This window comes from Rhopilema esculentum, chromosome 20 (genome assembly GCF_057945365.1).
Source record: "Rhopilema esculentum isolate cy_ngs chromosome 20, ASM5794536v1, whole genome shotgun sequence".
Taxonomy (NCBI): Eukaryota; Metazoa; Cnidaria; class Scyphozoa; order Rhizostomeae; family Rhizostomatidae; genus Rhopilema; species Rhopilema esculentum.
In genome coordinates this window covers 15,263,156-15,287,715 of record NC_142834.1, presented here as the reverse complement: position 1 = coordinate 15,287,715, position 24,560 = coordinate 15,263,156, and the positions used below count along the sequence as shown (strand labels likewise).

The 24,560-nt window shown below is 37.4% G+C and overlaps 1 protein-coding gene and 2 non-coding genes across 3 annotated transcripts; all 3 read left to right on the top strand.

Annotated features, from left to right (window-relative positions):
- Positions 1 to 1,547: 1,547 nt before the first annotated feature.
- On the top strand, positions 1,548 to 22,805 carry LOC135687024 (regulator of nonsense transcripts 1). The gene is made up of 28 exons (XM_065203452.2): positions 1,548 to 1,989; positions 6,600 to 6,689; positions 7,186 to 7,353; positions 7,950 to 7,991; positions 8,295 to 8,433; positions 9,393 to 9,466; positions 10,380 to 10,467; positions 10,690 to 10,873; positions 11,377 to 11,485; positions 11,764 to 11,883; positions 12,293 to 12,380; positions 12,770 to 12,840; positions 13,075 to 13,150; positions 13,664 to 13,867; positions 14,254 to 14,397; positions 15,200 to 15,261; positions 15,955 to 16,106; positions 16,533 to 16,650; positions 17,237 to 17,393; positions 17,768 to 17,854; positions 18,491 to 18,546; positions 18,710 to 18,752; positions 19,210 to 19,267; positions 19,456 to 19,529; positions 20,003 to 20,248; positions 20,379 to 20,492; positions 20,699 to 20,818; positions 21,154 to 22,805. The coding sequence occupies exons 1-28, from the start codon at positions 1,643 to 1,645 to the stop codon at positions 21,298 to 21,300; spliced, it is 3,378 nt and encodes a 1,125-aa protein (XP_065059524.1). The 5' UTR covers positions 1,548 to 1,642; the 3' UTR covers positions 21,301 to 22,805.
- LOC135687831 (small nucleolar RNA SNORD34) lies at positions 17,020 to 17,091 on the top strand. The gene has a single exon (XR_010516287.2). It is a non-coding gene; the product is annotated as a small nucleolar RNA SNORD34 (small nucleolar RNA).
- Positions 18,081 to 18,152, top strand: LOC135687832 (small nucleolar RNA SNORD34). Its single transcript, XR_010516288.2, has one exon. It is a non-coding gene; the product is annotated as a small nucleolar RNA SNORD34 (small nucleolar RNA).
- Positions 22,806 to 24,560: the final 1,755 nt, after the last annotated feature.

Below are 24,560 nucleotides of genomic sequence, written 5' to 3'. Positions count from 1 at the left end.
CATATTTGATTTGTTTAGGGAGGGTTGCCCTTCAACGGAAGTTGTTTTTCAAGAGGCCCTCCAATAAAAACTAATTACAATATGCAATTAAAATACTAGGAATAAAAAACTATAATATTAAAAACATATTCACAATTACATGGTATTTTACAGTATAAAAGGAACTAGTCAACCCTGTATTGGTTTTTTGAAACCATCCAGGGAGGATGCAGTCTTGCACTCAGCAGGAAAGCTATTCCATAGTTTAGTCCCCCGGAAAGAAAAGCATTTTTGTCCATTTGCTGACTTTTTCTTTTGCAGTCTCAGTGTTCCGGAGGCTGCGGGAGGAGCATACTGAGTTTTTGGTGAAGAGGTTACACAAGTATTGAGGAGCCAAATCATAGAGTGACTTGAAGACCATTGTTTTAGTCTCATTGCCAATGAGCTCTTCAATGGTTTTCCAGCCCAACTCTGCAATAAGTGGTCTGCTTGGGGTATCAAAGCTGCTATCTGTTATGATCCTAGCATGTCTCAAAAAGCCGATCGCCCTGGAGACCTTGGTGGAAACTGCCCTAATTTGCTCTTTCCAATCTAAAAAGCAGTCGATTTGCACTCCAAGGTACTTTGTCTTTTAAACTACTTCGAGGTCATTGCCGCGTATCTTCAGTTCCAAGGTTTCGTTTCGACTTCTAAGAGAGCAGCCTTTCTGCCTGGTGGATATGAGCATTAAATGAGTTTTTGCCACATTCAATGAAAGCTTATTGCCTCGCAACCAAGTCTCTAATTTCTTGAGATCGCTATTTATAGCCTCATTCAGCTGAGTCAAATCGTGAGGTTGGTGCTATAGACTGGTATCATCAGCATGCATAGTCACAGAGGAATCTTGCATGGCCCATGGAAGATCATTCATATAGATAAGGAATAGAAGAGATCATTGATAAGATGGTTTGCCGATAACAGTCGATCAATAAGCATATTTTGCATTTTTATTCTAAACAATTTAAATTCTCAAAGTAAAAAAAGACTAAATTTTTATGATTTTTTGTCCTAGTCTTATCGAGGGTTACTTTTACAATTCCCAAAAAAGGAATTTGAATAGTAACCGCGATTTCAAAATAGCTACGATGTTTAAGACACAACAACAAGACCGGTTCTGTTCCAAATGAGTTGATTATTTCTTGATAATCTGATAGGTCTTTTGTATAGTTCCATATTTTACCATGAAGAGCGAAGATGATGCTGAGTTTTCATTTCATCATGATTTTTACTATGGACTGAGAGGCAAAAATTTTTCAAATCATAAACTGTAAAGAGTTTCCTTGTGAAACTCAAGCTCAAATATTTAAGAAATGTTGCATTGACAAATTAATAACTAAATACATGAAGATAGATAGAAAATATACTGCTAATTATTTTAAAAATTCAATTAAAACATTTCGCTCGCTTCTTTAAAAAACCACGTGCTCAGAACATGCATGTTGTTGCTGCTCCGCGTATAGTGGTTGCTGTTGCCCGACTTTTTGTGACGTAACAACTTTACAAAGGATGATGGGATTTTGATAATTGTTCGTCACTTTCGAACAGAGGTCCTTTCCCGTTCGAATAAGTGTTCCTAAAGGGGAACGACCAAAGAGTCGAAAAGAGGAGCGCGCTTACAACAGAAATGTCCACTGTGGACTCGTACGGACCTGCTTCCCAAACTTTAACGTTTTTAGAGACAGAAGATGTCGACTTTGGTGCCGATACCCAAGGCTCAGAATTCGAATTCAACGACTTCACGTTGCCGTCTCAAACGCAGACTCAGGATCTTTCTAGCCAACCTCTTGTTAATGGTATTGTAGAAAATTCAAGGAAAGCAACTGACGAGGAAAAAGTCATTGCAGCCAGCAATAGTGAGGAAAAAGATGCAAAAATTGAGCAGATGATCAAAGGTGTCGGTGACCTAAACTTTGAGGAAGATGACGATGAAGGCACATTCTCAGGAAAAGATCTTCCAGCACATGCATGCAGGTGAGCCGTGAGCAGAAATGCCTAGCGACAAATTTTGTTTTGTATCCACTAATATAACCTTTATTTTTCGCAATTTTTTTATTAATATGGTTTAATCGAGACAAGAATGTAGACGTTAGTCGACCGAAAAATTACATGTCATGGCAGGCAGTCAGCATGGTTCAATTTTGTTGAAATACACAAGCCGCACACATGATCGCGAGTTTGCTTAAAGTCTTTAGGCCAACCAGAAATCAGTTTATAAGTTACTAGCTTTAAATATGTCAGTGGTCTTGAAACTCTTTGCGCTGTTGGACGAATTTTTGTGCATGGGTTAGTAAAATTGCTAGTTGAAACTTAATTGTATTCAAATATGCGTTGATGTCACCTGTACTCCAGTTCCAACTGCTTTTAATTTTTCAGATGCTTTCAAATACCGCCTTTTGGGACTTCTTATAAATATGTTATTGATAAGCCATTTTTTATGAACATGATATATAGCTTAACTGACGTCTCTTGAAGAAAGGTGATAAAATTATAATATAAATAGTTCTCCCAAGTAAACTTAAGCCTTAGTTCAAAATAAGTTAAACAAATTTCAAATCATGCTTACAAATTAGTTTTTGTTGAATTTTCAAGTGAATTAAGAATTTCTATAAATTTCGATTTGCTTTTTTGAATATGATTTTTGGTATTCTAAACCAGTACATTTTTCTTCACATATTATTTTTATTGCTTGATACATGCAGATATTTTGGTCTGTTGAAAATTATGTGAGATTGTGCTTAATCACAAAAGCAGAGCTTTACACAAATCATTTCTGTTGCCTGATTGATGATTGTGTTGTAAATTCACACTTTTTACAACAACCATGTTATTTTTTCTGCGACTCAGTTTTTGTATATATATATGTGTGTGTCTGGTTAACTTGAGGCTCAAGTGTTGTTGATATAGTTTAAGCTGAGTATCAAACAAACAAATTTTTGAAAACTCACTGTCACAAGTTGCAAGACTGATCTTCATTTTTTTGTGATTCCAAGAATTGTGCCGGTTGCAAGCCTGCTTTTCAATCCCAACTGCTGCAAGTTTTACTGGCTTTCGTGGGAAAAACATGGCAGGCGTGCTTACCACCGCACGCCTGAAAACATCCAGGCCTGTGGTGGCATGTGACATTTTTCCGCAAAAACCTATGGTTATCATAATAGATCTACGCAGAAATTGCCAACAAGACAATGATGACACCAATAATTCTGATGAAATTTATTTCGCTGAATCCTTAGCATCACTACTAACATTTTAACAAGAAAATTTGTTATTTCTGAAGACTTGAGCAAGTTTCTACAAAGTGTTCATCAGCTTCGATAATATATCCTTAGCAGAGTCATTGGGACTTGGCGCTCATCTGGTTGTAATGACCATTTTTGCATGTAAATCTGTGCCCCGAGGGCCCTCCGTTATCAAGCATCACAGCTATTTTATGTATAAGACTGGCAAGATGTCCATAATCCATAAAGATAATGCATAAGAGATAGTAATGGGTCATTTTTCATTAATTTAAATGTTGCCAAAATCTAGATTTAAAGCAAAGCGACATATGAAGAGGGGACTTTATATGGGTAGCAAAATCGGCAAATTTGCTACTTTCTCTCATAATTGGCAAGTCTGCTACTTTTGCTAAATTAGCAATCTAAAATTAAAATCTTGTTAACAACACTTAATGTTCCTTTTAAAATTCGGAGACAAAAATCCCTGTTATTGTATTCTGTGTTTGGATTTGTTCACTGAAATGGCATAAAGCCTTGGAAAGGTGTAAACTTTTGCACAAATTTCTTTCCCATTTTTTGCATCATAAAAAGTGCATGTTTGCCAATGTCTGTTTTGCCGATGAAATTAATTGAAAAAGTGATAAATATGCACCGGGGAAAAAGTAGGCCAAAGAACAGTGAAAATTTATAGAAACGCTCGCCATCTAGAGGAAAATCACGATGAAGGGACATACAATTCGGTTCGTAATAATGAGAGTTTGTTATACCGGATTCGTCATACCGAGGGAATTTGTAAGGGGTTCGGCAGAATCCAAGGGGCCAAACATATTTTTGTTATACTGGTAAATTAGTTATAGCCATGTTTCATATTATCGCGAGTCTACTGTAGATTAGTCTTATGATTATTTTTAAAATTTTCTACTTAATTCGCAATCCTGACAAGGTGTTAAGCCTTTTTTGAAGTGGCATGAAGTAATAGTACAAAGGAAAGATTTACATTGAAACCCATCTTGAAAACCAACAGAACCAATTATTGATAGAGAATTTTGCTCTCAGAATAAAGGAAAGCATGTGACATTTTGCACTCCTTGAAAGCAGTAGGCGTGCACCAGGGCGTGCACATGCAATCGCATGCCTTTCTGACGAAAGCCTGTTCTATTGACAACCCTTCAGCTCTTTCCCACATAGCCTTCAATCTACCCTAGCATACATGCAGTATAACTATGAAGTGTCTGAATATCTAAAGCTTTTATTTATTTGGGTAGTAGAATGTTTTTGCTTTTTATGTGGTAACCATGAGAATTCACTTACTTTTTTGTTTTAAAAATCAGTATCTGATTGTACTGATGTGTAAGACAGAATTTATAGGCTTCTTGTTTTGTATGTAATTTATATGCATTTATGTTTCCAGTTTACTTGTTTTTTATTAATGACCTTATTATATCCAAATTAGAAATATGTTTGAGGAAGCCCTTTGGAAGTGAAACTTTTGCTAGTCTGAAATAGGCAACCAGATTGGAATTTTTTATTGTCTTTTGTTTTTTGCTTTGCATTAGCATGATAATATCAGGCCAGATTGCAGTTGCAGATCAGCCCTAAGGGGAATATAATTTAATCAGATTGTCACCAGTTTTTTTCACAATATATCAATAAAATATTTCTAAGATAGTGAGCAGGCAACAAACATGTGCTGGTTTGAGATTCCCAACTGGTAACAGGTTCTTGTGTAAACAACCTCTAAATTTCACTTCACATTTTTTGTTAATTTTCCAATATAATCTTCTTATGCTATTTGTAAAATGTTTACATCTCATCAGGAACAAATCAGAGAAATGATAAAGGCACAAGTCGCTGTAACATTATATAAAACTTTATGGTATTTTAGAATCATTAAATGTTTCTGTGTAGTGTGTACATCATTATTTCTTTAAATTCTCCATGAATTAGGGTATAAAAATATGAATGATATAAGGTCACTAAATTTTACAGCTAGCTGCCTAAAAATTGAGTAAATTTATTATTTTTTCAACTCATTAAAAGGCTAGTCAAAACTGCCCTTCAGTAATTTCCCTTTCTTTGAGCTCAAGTGAAATTTGGCCTGCATAGTGCCCAGTGTATCTAAAACTACCAAAAGGGTTTGGTGAAGTTTCCTTGCAATTTGAAAGTTGGATTAAACTGGCCCTTGCAAAATGTTTTTTCCTGTTAACCCTTGTATTGTTTACAGTACAAAAAGGCCCTTCTGACCATTTCTAAGGATTGCACTCAGTACCATCCAAAAAAAATTATATTTACGAGTTTACATGCCAGTGTGATTCTGGCCATCTAGGATGCAAAGACCTAAGATTGGGGGATAGAATAAAACAGCATTTCCCTTCCTACATTGCAAACATAACTCGTCCCCAAAGAGAACAGCCTCATCAGTCTTGCAGATCAAAAACTGTGATTCTGCTATTGGGCAGCATTTACTAGAAAACCAAGATTGTACAAAAAACTATAATTGTGACAAAATTTGGAAATTGGTAAGACCCATTTGTCATTCCATCTAGCAATTTTTTAATCTATCTACATAAACATGAAAACCCCACTATTGTGTAGACAGCAGGAGTTGGTTTCACCTTAGGACTCCATTGGTAATATTTTCAATAAACAAGTGGCACTGATTTGGCAACCTCAGCAGCCATGTACTCCCGTCTCTGAATGGCCTATTGTGTTCCGAAACTCAGTATATACATCTCCTAGCATAGATTTTTTATTTATTTTCTGCCGATGTTTATACTCTGAAGAGTGTCAGACAATAAGCTTTACAATGTTTCAAAATGTTTCCTTGAATTGGTTTTTAGTTGTTTGAAAAGCAAAATCAGCATTTGACATAAATTTCTATGAACAATTTAATTCTTCAAACACACTATCTTCAAACACAAAACACTTTTGTTTTCAGAAGCCATGAAATACAAATATTATTTCAAATTGCAGACAAAATTAATTCATTTCCATTCTTATCAAAAAGTTTCTTTGATTTTAGTTAATGTGACATTATTATTTTGAATATTGAGTTAGATATTTTTTATGAAGTCATATAATTGTAATCTTTATGGTAACCACAGTTTTATTTTGCTTTCTTTATAATGCAATTTTTTATCTATGTGTGTAATTTCTAATAAATGATTTTGCCATCAATCTAATATGAATATTGAAAGATCTTTTTAGAAAAATATTAAAGACAAAAAGGCTTGCAACCATATCTCTTTGGCTTATTTGATTAGATTGGCTTTTGGAGTTTCATGGTTTCCACAAAACTCTGTTTGTCTCTTTAGCTTCTTCTTGCTATATTTGTTTTGTATTTATTAGACAATCATTTTGCCCTAGGTATTGTGGTGTTCATGATCCTGCTTCGGTTGTGCTCTGCTCCCAAGATAAGAAATGGTTCTGCAATGGGCGTGGCAACACATCTGGAAGGTAATTATTATAGTTTAGCTAATCTTTAGTCAAGGACCTGAAGTTTAGGCAAAAGCAACTCAAAATGTAAGCTAATCGTTTTTTAATATATAAAGCTATTGTTCATTGTTTGAAGAGCTTAGAATGCTGAGCTTAGAAAACTTTTGTTCCTTGTATTTTTTTAAAAATTGTTCTTTACATACAAAGTGTGCACCATTAAGAATATAATTTGTATAAATTGTAACTCCTGCCTTCAGTCTTTGCACAGAGTAACTTTTAGAAAACATATGTAAATTTTCTGATATGCAAACAAACCAATGTTGTGGTGGTAGTTTTAAACATCTTTCCTAAAATTGCTGATATTGTTTGCAATTCGCAAAATAGATGAAAAGAGAAATCATTTCATAAATGAAAAAAGGAGGGCAAAGAAAAGAGCTTGTTTTTCGGCAGTTGTTTAATGGGTTGTTGTTACTGCTACATTCATCTTTACAAGAAAATTACTTGTAATCAATTTCAGCCACATCATTAATCATTTGGTGCGGGCCAAGCACAAGGAAGTGACACTACACAAGGATGGGCCACTTGGTGACACAACACTGGAGTGCTATAACTGTGGTTGCAGAAATGTGTTCTTGCTTGGCTTCATTCCAGCAAAAGCAGATTCTGTTGTTATTCTGCTATGCAGGTAAATGTTGTTTTGATGAACCGTTGCATTATTGATCAAAGTAATTGTTATGGTATACATGAAACTATTTCCCAATCAATACAAGCTGTCTCACCATTCCTCTGTGTTTTGAGGCATTAGCTACTCCTCAGGGGTGGCGATAATCCATTTGTATTTTGTAGGACCCATCATTCACCCAAAATTAGTTGGATGAATTACATTACCACAGGGTCATCAGTGCCTGGGGGGCGGGGGAGACAACGGGGGCCAGGGCCTTCAAATGATTTTGAAAGTTAAGGTATTGCTAAAAGCTATTCTGAAACATCTCATCGAAAAGGTCATTTTGCCTACCTCCTTAAATAAAAACATATAAGCTCCACCCTTGTTAAATAGTTTAAGGACCCTGAGTGGGGGCCTTCTTATGTCTTAATTTTTTAGAGGCTAATACCAATACTTTTCTACTCCCAGCCGCCCCTGCTACTCCTCTAAAGGAGGCTGGGATTCAGTTACTTTAACCATCTTTTTTGTAACTGATGCAAAATTATTTCTGTAGACAGAAAGTCCCTAAATTTTGTATCTTATTAGATATTTGCAAGTTATTCTTTTCTTATTTGCAGACAGCCTTGTGCCCAGCAGAGTAATTTGAAAGACATGAGCTGGTAAACAATCATTTTATTTCTTTCTACTTGCTTTGCTATGCAGTTGATAACTATACTATTGTGTCCCTTTTATATTCATGCACAAGCCATATATTCTAGCTCAGTTTGTACTTTTAAACTTATAAATACACACACATTGGCATTTATTACACCACCGCCATGATCACTACATAAATACAGAAAAAACTTTTGAAGTTGGCTTAGGGAGAAACTTGAATTGATCTTTTTATAAATTAGTCATATCTTCCAGCTTGTATATTTATGTATTCTTTGCTGTAAGATTTCAAACCTTTTCAATGCCAGGGACCAAAGCCAGTGGCAGCCATTGATAAGTGACAGGTCATTTGTGTCTTGGCTTGTGAAAGTGCCATCAGAGCAAGAACAGTTGAGGGCCAGGCAAATAACAGCAACCCAGATCAACAAACTTGAAGAGTTGTGGAAGGTATGTTTCTGTATTGTTCCCCAATTTTTTGAAGCTTCCAGAATCCAATTGCTTTTTAGCTTTATTCCATACCTAGGCCTTTTACATTTTACTTTGGCAATCACCCAGACCTTTAGCAGTGCCCACAAAAAATTACTACATTAATTACTGCCTTTTTTGAAACATATTTGCTGACCACCAGAGACACATTGGTCAAAGGCAGTCCAGTTACTTACTTTTTTAAAGATATAGAGATCTTCCTGCCACAGGCCTTTTTGCTTGACACGAGCGGTCACTCACGCAAACCCAACAAAGAGAGCGATTGATCACTCTGGCAGCACTGTAAATTTTCAATGAAAATTTTTTTTATCAATTTACACATTTCCTGTCATTTTGTCTGACCCAAGCAAGTTACATAGACGATACAAAGCCAGTATATCAAAACACAGAAAAACATAAGCTTAATTAACCACATCTCAATGGAAAAATGCAAATGAAAATCAATTCCACAGTGAATGTTTAGAAATACAGTACTGCAGTATAGGCACTTAGTATTTGAACTACATGGGTCATCAAGCCTTTTGAACATCGTCTAGGCAGTTGAAGCATTTTTAAAAAAGGTTTAGAACAGCATTTTGCAGCCATCCAACAATAGCGCCTAGATATGACCTTTGTGATGTACATGAAATTTATACATATATCAAGATTCAAAAAGTTTTTGGATCAATCTATTTTGTGAAGAAATTACAATGGAGACAAATGGAACACTGGGTGCAATGTGTTGTTGTTGTAAGCAAAGTTATTTTCAAAGTGAATAATGCTCCCTCTCCATTAGCAGGACATTTGCTTCAAAACTACTTCTCTCATTGCTGCAATAATTTTGTATTAAGTCAATTAGTGTATTTAGTTATTGTCATTCTTATTAAGTAAGTCATTTGTTATGGGTAGGATCTGTAAAACCAAATTTCCTATGATTTCAGGACAACCAGGAAGCAACCTTGGAAGATTTGGAAAAGCCTGGAGTTGATGAAGAGCCACAGACAGTGTTATTGCGGTAATGTTGCTAAAAAGCTAATTATGCAAATAGGTTATATCAGATATAAGCCAAAACTGAACGATTATTCCTCTACATTTTTCACCCTTGGCTGTGTACTGGAAAGATACTAAACAGCCTGCAAACTGGTGCATAATGTGTAATATTTTCATTTTGAAAGATCCTATTTCTTCATTCTGAACTAATCATCACTGTCTTTGTTTAATATCCTTTGTCCATCAGCATGGTTTGGAAAGCGGTTCTTTAATTGCACTTCTCTAGGCATTTGGGTCTGGTTCAAAGTTTTTGCCAAACTTGTTTAAGTCTTGGATGACTTATCTTTTGTCTCATATAGCCTTCTTTCTCCTCTGGCAGTTCTACAATTATCGTTTGGCATTCTCTAAATATTGACAAACCTTGCCTTTACATTTGCCACATAGTTCTTGGTACACCCTAAGTCCCCAATCTTTTCCTTAGTTCATCAGAAAGCCTTCTGCCTTTAAGACTTGCAACTCACAGCTAAACTAACTTTATAGAAAACTCTATTGTGTAATCACAGACCTGTGCAAGAAATCTATTGTACCAAAACCTGCAAGGGGGCAAATGCAGTCATTTTGTTCCTGATCATTTGATCATCATTGATGGCCAGATTCTTTGAGAGTGAAACTGAATAATGAAACAAAATATGGAGCAAATTAGATAACATCAGATTAAGCTAATTACATAAGGATAAAGGATACAAGTCAATAAGGATAAACAATAAATAACTTTAAATAACAATAAATTAACAATTCAATAGTATAAACAAAATTGTCCTTTGAATAAGAGCATTGAATCACCATTGTTCTAACGGTGATACTTGTTTCTTTACCCTTGTTTGTTTTTGTTTTTGTCTCAGGGAGCATTGTAATGAATTTATTTCTTGTCTTTTAAGATATGAAGATGCTTATCAGTACCAGAATATATTTGGGCCTCTGGTCCATTTGGAGGCAGAGTATGACAAGAAGCTGAAAGAATCCCAGGTATGATGGACATTCTGTTTTGCTTCAGGAGCATTGTGACTGTAGTTCTCTTTAAAGGGCTGGCCTTACTCGAATTCCAACGAAATCGCGTACCCAATTTGTGCATTGCATATTAAAGTCCTAAGAAAGGCAATCTTTGATGAGGTCTTGATAGGTTGATGTTTTCTTATTTCCTACTTTATATTTTGGTTTACTCATATTAATCTCTGTTCTGTCTCTCAGACCCAAGACAATATTGTAGTCAGATGGGACATTGGTTTGAACAAGAAGAGGATTGCTTACTTCAACTTTCCACGCTCAGATGGTGAGATGCGCCTCATGCAGGGCGACGAGTTGAGGCTGCGTTACACTGGCGAGCTGCACAAACCCTGGGCTGGCGAAGGCCATGTCACCAAGATCCCAAACAGTATCCTTGACGCCTCTTGTTTAGTTGTTATGTCCCGTTTGGCAGTAGTATGGGCAAAAAATGGCAGTTAAAGAAAAATCTGCAATCTACTAAGAAAAACAGATGATTTCCCTAGTTTGCAAAAAACTGTTAGTGTGGTTCATCTAATTTCATTCAAGCAAACAATTAGAGCGTTACAATCATGTTTGACTACCAAAACAAATGTAGAGATACATTGCAAAAAAAATTTCAAAGTTCGGAATACTAGCTTAATTGAATATTGTCAAAAGAATGCATTTTGGTTAATAAATTGAGCTTATTTTACATCGTATTAAAACATTAAAATTGCTACCAAAAGAAACAGCAATAAAGTTGGAAAAGATTAGGCAAAAATTTTTAAAGCTATAATCTTAAGATGTAGGCAAAGTCCTTCAATGAATGTTTTACACTTCTGCCTACGTTTCAGCTTCTATAAGGTTTCATTGGTTTCAACACTGTCAAATGCTTCCTTTACAAACTGTCAGATTTCGGTGAAGAGGTTGGACTTGAGCTGCGTAGCAACGCTGGTGCACCTGTGGAATGCACTCAAAATTTTGCTGTTGATTTCATCTGGAAGTCTACTTCTTTTGATAGGTAAGAGTAGAAATTGGAATTTATAAACCAGCTCTTATCATTTGCACACTTCCAAAGTAAAAACTTTGATACAATAGAAAAGGTAATTACAAGTCATATGTTTGCCAGCTTTAAATTACACACTTGAAGGAAGTTATTTTATTGGACCCCTTTGGCTCGCGAGTGTTTTCGTAATGCGTTGTATGCTTTGGTTTGATGTTAAAAGGCTGTTTCTCACGTATTTTGTCCGTCAGATGTATCTTTACAGCTTAGACAAATGATTTGATCTCTCTTCCCAGAATGCAAGCTGCGATGAAAACTTTTGCTGTTGATGAAACTTCTGTCAGTGGTTACATTTACCACAAGTTGTTGGGACATGATGTGGAGGAGCAGAACGTCAAATGCACACTTCCAAAAAGGTTTGTGAGATTGTTTGCCTCATTCATGCTTCCAGTTTAAAGTAGCTTTTTCTTCTCGTAAAATTCTCTTAAACAGGATCCCAATCTAAAAATTCTTGCACACTCATTCCAATTGGTGTATCGTGGTACTGGCAATGCAATTAAAATTTATTTCATTTTTCATTATTTCATTTTCATTTATTACTTTCTATTATTGTCATTTATTCAGTTTATCAATTGGTTCGTCGTTTTCTTATACTGTTTGGTAGGAGATTTTAAAAGACTGAAATGAACTGATCGCGTGTTTGATGTTGCTTTTAATGCTGAACAAGAGGATACCATAATGAATATTATTTTAAAACCTTTTAGCGTTGTCAGTTTTTATTGAACTTAGAACAAGTCTTTTTTTAATGTTCCTTTCCACTAACAGATTTTCAGCCCCTGGTCTTCCTGAGTTGAATCACTCCCAAGTTTATGCTGTAAAGACTGTACTCCAGCGTCCTCTAAGTCTCATTCAGGTATTAATGACGTCATTAATTCCGCATCATTTATTTTTACAGATCTATGTGCTTTGGTGCGTTTGTTAATGCAAAATATTTTCTAACCCTGTTTCAAGCTTTATTTTTAAAAGAGGACGTTGAAAGATATTTGTTTACACAATTCTGATATTTCTTTTATTGTTTATCCGCTTTCGCTCCGTCCAATATTTTGTACCATTCTTTATTTTGTACATACTTTCTAATCCCCTACGTCGTTTTGTAGTAACTCAACATTGTTCAAAGGGGGAAAAGGGATAGGTGAATTTGCGCTTCAAAACTGGTATCAGTGTACCAAGACTCTTGGCAGACATTGTAGATATGCTTTGCTGGTCCTTGCCAGATATTGATGACCACCTTTCTTTTCACAGGGTCCACCAGGGACAGGCAAGACTGTTACATCGGCCACCACTGTCTACCATCTTGCAAAACAGGGCCTTGGGTGTGTAGCTTTCTCTACGTGCAATTTGTTTTAACTTTCGCATCTTCCAAGTAAACATTCAATATTCTTAGAAATGCGTTATATTTAGCGTTCTGATTTGCCATTGATCATAACACAGACGGCATGTTTGTTTGTTTTGGGCACAACTGGCAATTAACCAGTTGAGCATTCTGGCTGTACCTTCTAATAGAAAAATACACATCATCTTATATCCTGCATCCACCCTGTTTTCAGACAAGTGATTGTGTGTGCACCCAGCAACATTGCTGTTGATCAACTGACTGAGAAGATCCACAAGACCGGGCTGAAGGTATGTTGAATATTTCGTCATAGAATGCTTTTTGATTGGCTGTCTCCCAATTCAGGGTTTGATTAGACCAGGTAGTTTTATAGCCAAATTTTTATAGAAGACACAAATGATAAGAACGCTTGCTCTTTAAAGTTCCCTTCATTTTAGTCCCTCTTAGATTTTGCTCGATTTAATCCACTTCATGAAACACCATAGTAGAAGTTGGTAATTGCTTCTCTCTCACTCCACGCAGTTCTATTAATTCATTCCGTTATTGTAATAATCTGTAAGAATATTTTGATAAATCTTTTAAGAACATTACAATCTTTCTGTTATGTAATTTCCTTGATGTATGTGGATTTTAAATTCCTTTTTTATTCATAATTGTTGAGTATATATCACTGACACATTCCCTGCGATGTAAGTGTATTTCTTATCATAGTTGACAGCTATTAAGCAACATAATAGGGAATGGAGATAGGCTTTTTCCGCAGAACACTTGATGTGCTGTTCTGATGACCGTTTCTCTTTAAGGTCGTCCGTGTTTGTGCCAAAAGCAGAGAGGCTATCGACTCCCCAGTGGCAAACCTCGCACTGCATAACCAGGTGCGCAACTTAGACTCGATGCCAGAACTGCAGAAGTTGCAGCAGCTGAAGGATGAACAAGGCGAGTTGTCCTCGGCTGATGAAAAGCGGTACAAAACATTGAAAAGGAATGCAGAAAGAGAGTTGCTACAGGTCAGTAGATCTTCATTCTGGCACATCTGAAGCATTAGCTGTTGAAAGTGATTTTATAGTTTGATATTGAAAAGGGCAGCAGTAAAGCAACAATGATGCTTGACGATAAAAAAAATGGAGCAAATGGTTGAAGATAGACGCAGAAAAGATAGTGGCGCACCCAAATGGGATACCACATCCATACTTAGTCATGCACCCATATGCTGTGGTACCACACACAAGTTGTTGTTCTGTGTTCTGACTGTCCTTCAACTACTGTATCGATACTGCACCAAACTATCAACAACTGCTCTTCTTCACGAGGATGTAAGCTCATAGGCCAACCTCACAATTTTAAATGAGTTATTTTAGATGCTATTTTAAAGCTGTTAATCTTCTTTACCCAGCATGCTGATGTCATCTGCACGACCTGCATTGGAGCTGGCGATCCACGGTTATCCAAATTCCGGTTTAGATGTGTTCTCATCGATGAGTCGACCCAAGCAACCGAACCCGAGTGCATGGTTCCAGTGGTACTCGGCACAAAACAGGTGGGTGATTTTTATGTGGCATTTGCAGGATTTAGATCTGATTGACCCAGTTTTTGGTAGAGGTAAGAGAGGTGCAAAGAGCACCAAGAAAATCGTTGGCATTCAAAAGAAAATGTGATCAGCTATTCTTCAAGACGGTTGGGAATTGAAAACTGTCCCTATCATTATCTTGCTTATTTACACTTATTGATGATTTTCTAATCGACATTGTGCTACGGTGCTTTTGAAAATCCCATATTATCAGTTTGTATAGAGATTCTTGTTTTGTCAGGATAGATTAAGGACATGGCCTTTGTTTTCAATTATTTCTTGTAAAAATATCTTTCAAATTTCTTAACTTGTTTCTCAAATCCAACAGCCATTTTTCAAACCAATATTTTGTTAAGTGAATTGTATGGTTTCTTTCTAACTGTGGCAATCTGACAGTTTTGATTTCATTTTTCCTTGGTCACCAAAAGTCTGGCGAGCTTCGGAAACATAAAGACTTAACTCTAAACCTTGATTATTCAAGACACAACTTAATCACATTATGGTGTGAAATAAATAGAAACTCGCCTTTTTGTATGTTCTATGTACTTAGATTGAATTCATAGATGTGAAAAGGGAAAAACTATTTTAATGAAATCAGCACCTAGACCTTAGTGAAATACTGCATTGTACATTCAACTACTTGTCAGAGAATTGAATGAAAATGGAGCTGATTATTTTTAAAGCGTAGTTTTGTTAATTCATTTGTTCCAAAATTATTTCTTATGGTCCTTGGGCGTTTCTTTTTCAAAATTCCAAATTGAATTCATTTCAGTTGATTTTGGTTGGAGATCATTGCCAGCTCGGTCCAGTTGTGATGTGCAAGAAAGCTGCCAAGTAAGCACCTTTATTTGCATTGCGATGCCCTGTGACGTAATCTAAATAACAAATAGCGCCCATTTAGTCTTAAAATTTGTGTTAAATTTTGGCTTTAAAATCAGGCCTTGCAAGGAGAGGCGATCGAGCTTCATCAAGCGCCTCCACATAGTTCTAGGAGCTTGATTGATCAAGCACCCAGCGTGTTTATGCTGTATGAAAGCTAAATGAGAGAAAGCAAAATTTTGTTATTGATTACATTTGATGATGCTCGATCGATTGCTTAGAAAGTTGATGGTGCTCAGTTTGTCACGCACCTGCTTTTTGCCCCTCACAAGACCCGCTTTTGAATGTGGACGATAGAGAAGCTGCTGATTGCTGCTGTAACATACGCCAATTCCTTGATCTGACAACTGAACCTTTATACTGCGGTTTTGATCGTATTTCATGGCTGGCATGACCGCAGTATGTTTTAGAACTGTACTGTTAGAAAGATCTTAGAAAATCTCGTTTTCATTCATGCCCTAAATGGAGCTATAAAACATTGCTAGGTCAACTAAGCATCAGATAAGGAAACCATTTTGCTGCATGCCTACAAACATTTGTGTTGGAAAACAACAACTTCTCTGTGGAAGTTACCACCTTTCATTTCAACAAAGTAGTATTTGTATCCCATTGTAAGATAATTCCATGATGATGTCGTTTAAACCCTAGTGCTGGTCTGTCCCAGTCGCTGTTTGAGAGGCTGGTCGTCCTTGGTATTAGGCCCATCCGTCTCCAAGTGCAATACCGTATGCACCCAGCTCTCAGTGAATTTCCCTCCAACTTGTTCTATGATGGGACCCTCCAAAATGGCGTCACTGTTGGTGAGTTAGTGTTTATACATTCTGTCTATGTATATAGTTGTAAACAGTTACCTGATGTAGGCATTAAGCGTCCAACTCTGAATTGCAACGCAGAATCGTCCTGTTCTATACACCAAAAGTCTGTATAGCTCTGCCCATACGGTATCAAACACTTAATGACTGACCAGTAAACAGTAACTTTTATCTTTTTGTATATATAAAGAAGAATACGTTTCTGTGTGGGCTAACTCGGGGATAAATGTTGGAAATTAGGGGTTCCCAGCCAATCAGCTACGGGGTCTTTCTATTCATTATTTTGCACTAGTATTATCTTTCATGGTAAAAATTTCGACTCTCTTAAAGAATTTTTTCTTGGCCCTCATTATTTCTTGGCCCTTTCTAATTTTTGTCTTAAAAACTAAAGAATTTTTCTGTTCCAACTCGCAGCCGAGAGATCTCAGAAGGGTGTAGACTTCCCATGGCCTGTTGCTGATAAACCGCAGTTTTTCTACGCAACAACTGGTCAAGAAGAGATTTCCTCATCTGGTACTTCTTTCCTCAACAGGTAAGACGAATAATAACTCAATTTATTTTCCTACAAAAACTGATCGACGTTCGTAAACTCGAACTTCGAAAGGAAAGCAAAATTTGTTTGAAGTAGAAAAGTTGCTTTGATAAGAGATAATTAAAATCAGAAAAATTGATTTATCGGGCTGTTTAGTTATCGCACATGTGACTGTATTCTATCTCATCTAATATTTTCAGGCCGCTTTCAACTTGTCTTTATAAATGTCGCTGATATTTTCATTGTCAAAATCCTTAAAATTGTTTCTTCAAGATATATTCAAATTCTTGTCTTACTAGAAAAACCTACTGCATTGTTCTGTTTCGAATTATATTTTGGTGTAGTGTTTTTACATGCACAGCGTTCATCGGTCTTCTATGATGTTAATTTACCTACATTGTTTGATTGCAAATGATGATATCTCCATATTCTGAGAAGACCATAGAGAAAGAAATGTCTTGTTAAATGACCTGATAAAGACATGTGGTTATGAAATGTCATCTAGGCTTTCTTTAAATACTATCCCTTTAGTTTATGTCATGTTTTTCATAGCATATATCTAAATGTACCTTATTTTTGCCACTAGGACTGAGGCAGCTGCAGTAGAGAAGATCGCTACTCGATTCCTGCGGGCAGGCGTGAAGCCAGAACAAATTGGAATAATTACACCATATGAAGGCCAAAGAGCATACATCGTGTCTTATATGCAGTTCAGTGGATCTCTTCATGCAACTCTGTACCAGGTAACGGATAGGGAGAACCATTTTTTTGTCTTCTCATGTCAGAAGCATTTTCTCATAACAGAAACTGTCTGTTTTTGATTTGCAGTTTGGAACCGGAGAATTTCAAATTGATCGCCTTGTGCATAATAGGACATTGTAGAATTATACTAAATGTAAGCGTTTAGGTGGACAAAAATAACTAAAGTGACTTGTGCATCAGCATTTTTCATCATATTTCTAACGTTGCCGTGGACTGGCATAGGACAACACGAAGAAACAGGTAGATGGTACTGCTATCTCAATGCTATTCAATACCATTGCAACTGAAGATGTTGAAAGTAGCCATCTGCGAATTAAATACCTGAAATCTGAGACAAAATCGTTTATTTTTGCAGGCTATTGAAGTAGCAAGTGTTGACGCATTTCAAGGAAGAGAAAAAGATTACATAATCATGTCTTGTGTGAGATCAAATGATCATCAAGTAAGCCGATTTTGTTGCCATTTATCATCCATCTTTACGACTTTAGAATTATCTTTATTTGAAGTGATGCTTCTGCCAATGTTGTGCAATAAACTTCAGATGATGGTCTCACTATTTCCAGTTTATCTTTTATTCTTGTCACAATTTAATAAGAATATTTCTCTCGCCTATAAAAGACAGTAGGCTACACTTTATACAACAAATAGGGTTGCAGGAAGGAAAAGAGGGTTTTCAATGATGCTTTAAACCTACATTGTTTGAAATATACGTGTGAACATACTAGCCAACTGAGAAAACCCTTCGGAAACTTCCAATGAACTGCTCATAGACTGAAGCGATATTCAGCAAGCCAGGTGAATGCTGAGATGTTTTCTATCGTCTGAGATTATTGCTGGATTAACATTTAATCCTCGGTGCCTGGGGTAGCCTTCTCTCTGAATGCACGTTCATGATTGTAGAACAGGATTTATCGAAGAGAGAACTTGATGAGAGAACTTGAGCCAGTGACAGTACCAGGGCGGGGCTCGAATGTTCCGTATGATGTGTGTCCCTTGCCCTTTTCATTTGTAACCAACCTACCATCATCTGATACGCATTCTGAAACTGTATCTTAGTCAGTTTTGTTTTTTTTCATAGGGCATTGGCTTTCTGAACGATCCACGTCGTCTCAATGTTGCCTTAACTAGGGCCAAGTATGTCTGTTTCCTGTTCTATACTTTCGCTTTAATATTGTCTATGACGTATAACCCTCTGTTTTGGCTCTTTTTTGCGTGATTAAGTTCTTGTTTTTCTGAAGTTATCTGTTATTTAATCGAAACGCAAAGGTTTGTGATCGTTTTTCTGATCTTTCCACAGATATGGCCTCATTATTATTGGAAACCCAAAAGTTTTGTCCAGGGTAAGAAACACATAAAACAACTTGTGTGATGTGATGATTAGCAAATGCGATGGTCAGTGTTATACATTGGTCAATGAATGAATGTTTCTGTCAAAAAAAGCCGTATTAACTTATGTTGACCACAACTCAGCCAACCTTTATCCCCACAAATTTGGCATAGTGGCATAATGGATTTCAGTCACGAAATCAGATTCGTTAAATTAAAGGATATGATCAAAAAATCCAATTTTAGTAACACTTTATTGTCAAGTTAGGCGCATCGAACCTGATTGGTGCCTCTCCGAAATAAGCATATGCGATTGGCTCAAGCCTTTCTTTATATCTGCATCATGATTGGCTTAAAATGTTGCCTAGGACTACTTGGTGTCTCTGTGAGGTGTCCGAAGGCCTCTTGTCTCTAATCTGAGCTAGCAGTTTTTCTTTCAAAAAAATGTATAACATGTTCTTCCTTTTTTAGCAACCGCTGTGGAACCATTTGTTGAATGACTACAAGGACAAGCGATGTCTTGTTGAAGGTAATAAACACATTTGCTGTTAAAACACGCCATTAGTAACTTCATCAGAATTTGCCTGGTTGCCTTAGTATCAGTAAAACTGTCGTCTCATTGCCAATTGATAGTGAAAGTATCGTTCCAGCCAATCTTTGAGATCTTGCTTAAGTATTTGGGTGACTGCATTATTAACAAACATTGTTCTTTTTTAGGCCCTCTAAACAATCTGAAGGAGAGTATGATTCAGTTCAGCAAACCAAGGAAGCTGACAAACAAAACTAACCCTGTGAGTAATTTCGCTGATCATGTGAAAATGGAAGGTTTAAGCTAGTGATCAATGCAATACAAACAAATAGGTTGGTAATGAAACACGAAGAGAGAGTGAAACACGAAGAGAGAGTGAAACACGGAGAGAGAGTGAAACACAAAGAGTGAGTGAAACACGAAGAGAGAGTGAACATACAGATCGAAGTCATGTCTGTGGATTTCCTTTTGGTGATGGAGTTGACAATAAGATCTGTTGATGCTCCATTTTAAGCAGTGGCGGATACTTCGCAAAATATTGGGGGGGGGGCAAGCCTATTGTTCTAATAAGATGACGTCACATTTATCCATTCTTTTAGAACAAATGACCATTGTCTTCTAAAATTTCGGCCCTCCTGGTGTCCGCCGCTGATTTTAAGTTACATGTTGCTGTTGATTATCTGCGTCACCCCAGTGTATATTCTGCTCTATAACAGTGTTTTGTCTCCCTAACAGGGCGGTCGTTTCATGACCAACACAATGTTTGATGCTAGAGAGGCCCTGATCGCCCCTGGTTTGTATGCCAACCGCCCAGTACGCCCAGTGGAACCAGTGATGGATTCATACTACCGCACGCATGACCGCATGGGCTTCTTCCCGACTGCTCCAGACCAGGCAAGGAACGTCTTTGCTACCAATATTCCTGTCCCGGTTGGAATGTTCTATCCTCCAGTGCCACCGCCCGCCTTCCAGTACAACCAGGTAAGATAATCTTACATGCTCTACATTCCGGGCTCTGTCTACAATGTGGATATGTAGTATGTACGTATCCGGCTCTGTACTGGTTCGTTTTTTTTAAGATCTTTTTAAAGAAATGTCTTCGTTTGAATAGGCCGTGAGTGGAGGGCGTCAATCGCAGCATCACAGAGGCAAGCAGGCTGGGCAGCGTCCTAACCAGAAGCCACAACAACAGCAGAGCTACATTGGGAACAGTGCTGCTAGCCAGGTAACGTCACTGCACTTTTGAATGAATTATGTTGTCAGTATAGAAATAGACATTGTAGAGTGAAATGTCACGACTCCTTGCATTGAAAAAAGACTATAAAAGGAACCGCTTTTTCAAAATATTGCGTCAATTTTGATGCATGTTATTACAAAGCATTTACAGGACATTAATCAAAAGTAACAGACGTTTCATTTCTGTCCCTACAGGATTTGTCCCAGGGACCTTTGTCACAAGGACCGTTGTCCCAAGGTCCGTTGACTCAAGGTGGCATGAGCCAAGGAATCAATCCTTTGTCACAGCCGCTCTCGCAGCCAGAATTGTCTCAGGTATGTATCTCATTCTATCGCAAGCTTTCCATCTTGCACTGCAACTAGGGTGCTCAAAAGCCTAGGCTATCTCCCGTGAGCAAATGATCTAGTAACAGCTCAAAAACTAAACCAGGTCGCATTTTCAGCTTGAAACAAATCAGTGACAAAATGGAGCTTCTTTGACGTCATTGGTCTGAAGTTTTTAGGAAACTTTTTCACGATGTCAATTTTGATTATCAGAATGACAGCACACGATTAGGTCTGTGTAGAACTGGCATAAAATCATTCCTTTTGATGTTTAGCTACTGAAAATGAGTCTCAGTTTCGCTAACGCTAGCCTCTTCTCCAAACAGGACAGTTATCTTGGGGACGATTTCCAGTTGAAGTCGCAGCCTGATCAAGTCTTGTCTCAGGACTCGACCTATCAAGGTGACCGCGGTGGCTACCAGCCCTACTCTCAACCAGAGTACTCTCAGCAGATGTACAACTCGCAATACTGAGCCAGTCCCTGCGCACTGGCTAGACAGCGGATACCGTGATGCTGCCCCGCAATCATGGCATGCACCGCAAGCGACAGACAGCGATAACGGATGCTGTTGTTTATCTGTCAACTCGGAGATGGGTCATTCGGAGCTTCTCAACGGAAATGACGTCAGAAGAATCGCTTTCATAGTTGTTTAGAGTTTCTGGTCGACAATATTCGCAAGATGATGGTTTGAAGTACGAAGTAAGAGGCAAAAGTTTTAGGGCCGGAAGAACTGCTTGTTCAAATCGGTGTCTCCCGGAACTCCAGTTGCCTTGCTGTTAAATCACAGGGATCTTTAATCGAATCTCTCTTTGTTTAGATTCTTCCACCGCCAATTCCTAAGTTTATTTCTCATGTTCCACTCATAATAACTGTTTTGATATATGTTTAATTATCTTTTAGCTGTGTGTATAATGATCTCAATCAGCCCAGATCCCCTCCTCTTCAACCCCCCTCCCCTTTAAGCCCCCTCATCCCCTCTGCTAATGCCTTGGCTCATTTTAGCTCGTTTTCACCCACAATAGTTGCTTAGAAGCTGATTTAGCTAGGGCCCGTGTCTAAATTCGCGACCTCATTATGGTGATTGAAATTGGGTTCGATTTGCTTTGCTTTTCGCACTCGAGTGATCAATCGTAAATGGAAGTGCCTCTGCGATGTTTGAAGCAGACACGGTGTGATGCATTGCAGAGTTGAAAATCAATCCAGTACAATGATACTCAAAACCTTTAGTTTTAATTTACTCTAGCTGATCCCCATAAAGCCGACAGCGATCCTAACTATATCCATTTACTGTGACCCCTACGCCAAGCATACTATGATTTTCTGCATTTAGTGCTGGTTTCTTTGTAGAGTTTCTTCATTAACTACATCTTTTCTAAATGTGTCAGAATCTCATACATTCAGCTGATATCTTTATGCCTTTGCATCACCATCCCAATATGCCTACAGTTTCTTAGGTTTCCAAAAGCTGCATATGTTTACAAGACTGCTTCGCTTTCCATAGGTAATTTCAGTGGCGGACACCTGGGGGACATACTTAAGAGGACAATGGTATTTTGTTCTAAAACAATGGGAAATATGACGTCATCTTATTAAAACAATATGTTTGCCCCCCCCCCAATATTTGACCAAATCTCCGCCCCTTGGTAATTTCATGGTCGAAATATGCCGAATGAAAACGGATGCATATTTCAATGTTTCAGTTTCTCGTCTTCAATAAATTCATTATCAAAATGATACAGATACTTTTGAATCTTCAGAGGTTTCATGATTGGAAAGATATCAGTTTCTTTGTAAGATTTCTGACACATTTGGAGAAAGATATTGGAACTGATCGATTGACGTTAAAAGAGAGTATTGTTGTCTGATATTGACAAAACCTTGGCCTGTTGGCGATATAACTTGTCATAATTTCATCTTTTGAGTTCAAAATTTTCATCGTACCAGAAGCTTATGAAAGATTGATGTGGAGGAGTCAAACGAGTGTCATTTCTGTCTGTCTCAGCTGAATCGAGTTACTTTTTCACGTTTCGTAAACTTGAGATTTTGATGGAGGATGGTAACGGGGATTAAATTATCGATTTTATCTTTAAACTGCTAAAATTTTAATGTTTTAACTGCTAAAAAATTTATAAAACTGCACTTTTATGAAATGCGGTCAATCTGGAATTCCAATTAAATCCTATTTTGAGCATGATGAATAAATTTAGTAAGTTCAGTTTGACCGGCCAAAACGTGCAGAAACAATTTCATAGACGTGTACACAGATGTGATGATGCTCTCTTCGCAATTTTATTTTTGCCACCAGCATTGATAGATTTATCAGTAAATATAATTTTACTTATGTTGGTTAAGGAAAGTTGTGGAAATATTTCAGGTCAATAAGACCAACCCCTCAACAAGACAACCGGCTCTTGTGCAAACGGAATCGTCTTGTTAAAGTTACAGATTGGCAAGATTTAGGCCACAACTGAATCTGTGGCAAAACTGTTGAAATACCACAATATTCACGTTCAAAAATTGGCAACCCCAGGATTTAACTACCGTACCAATGTAACCAGCCCGGCTGCTAAATTATCTCTCCCCCCTTTCCCTCAATACAATGAGGATATTCCTTCCTTAAATGTGTTTGTATGCAATCTTGGTTAAATCGTCACCGATAAAACAAAATTCATGTCGGCAAATTTATACAACTATTTATTGGGGAAAACTGTGAAGTTTTGGCAAGAATTGTAATGGCAGTCTCAATAATACAACGACCAATTTTTGCATGGATTTGTTCCAACATTAGCCACAGTAACAACTTAAAGAGATGAATGTCTCCGAGACCGTTTGCAGTTTTTTCTAACAAGGCTTCCTTGCACAGGGTGGGCAGGAAAATAAGGTTTTGTTATGATTTTTTACATCATTTGGTTACATTTCGCCTATCTGGAAACTTGATTGTTTAGTTTTTTAGGACTTCGAGAATCTATGCTTATCAAGCAGTGTCGTGGTCCTACCTCTCGTTGTGAGCAGGGTCGTCAAAAGGGTTTCAGAGGCCCTGGGGCAAAACCCAAAAACCGAAAGTTTTTGACGATACGCTTTGGGCTGGCAATAAATACATTTCAAAATATTTCCTGCAGTAATTTTCTTGCAATTGTTTTAAACGTTCTACTTTTTTTAGGCATACTTTATTATGTTTGATAATTCCATTCTTAAAATGGAATTTGTTACTTTATGATGCCATTGGACCTTGATGCCCTGGGGCAATTCCCCATACTGCCACCCCTCTGGTTGGTACTTGATTGGAGCACACCTTGCTATTCTTATGCTGTGAATTACAGAGAGCTAGAGACTTCCCTCACCCTTGGTGTATTTTGGTCATGCCAATGACATGAGCCCCGGACCCTTGGATCTTTTGTGTGCAACCCCAACTACTGAGCCATTGTCACTAAACAATGTCCTAATCACAACAAACTATCCCACATGCATAGTTTCTATTGAGATCCATATACCATAAATCCTCTAATTGCCCCCCCCCCTCGAATAAGCCCTCACCCTAGAACTACAAATTGTCAATAAGCCCCACCCCCTTGAATAAGCCCCCACTGCCACTATAAATTCTTGAATTGGACCCCTCCCTTTGATGATTTTTGCCATCTGAGGTTGCCTATGGTGTTTTATTGAAATACGACAACAAATTCATACTTTTGGTAGTAATTACTTAAATGCTCATAAAGAAATTCCTACTAAAGG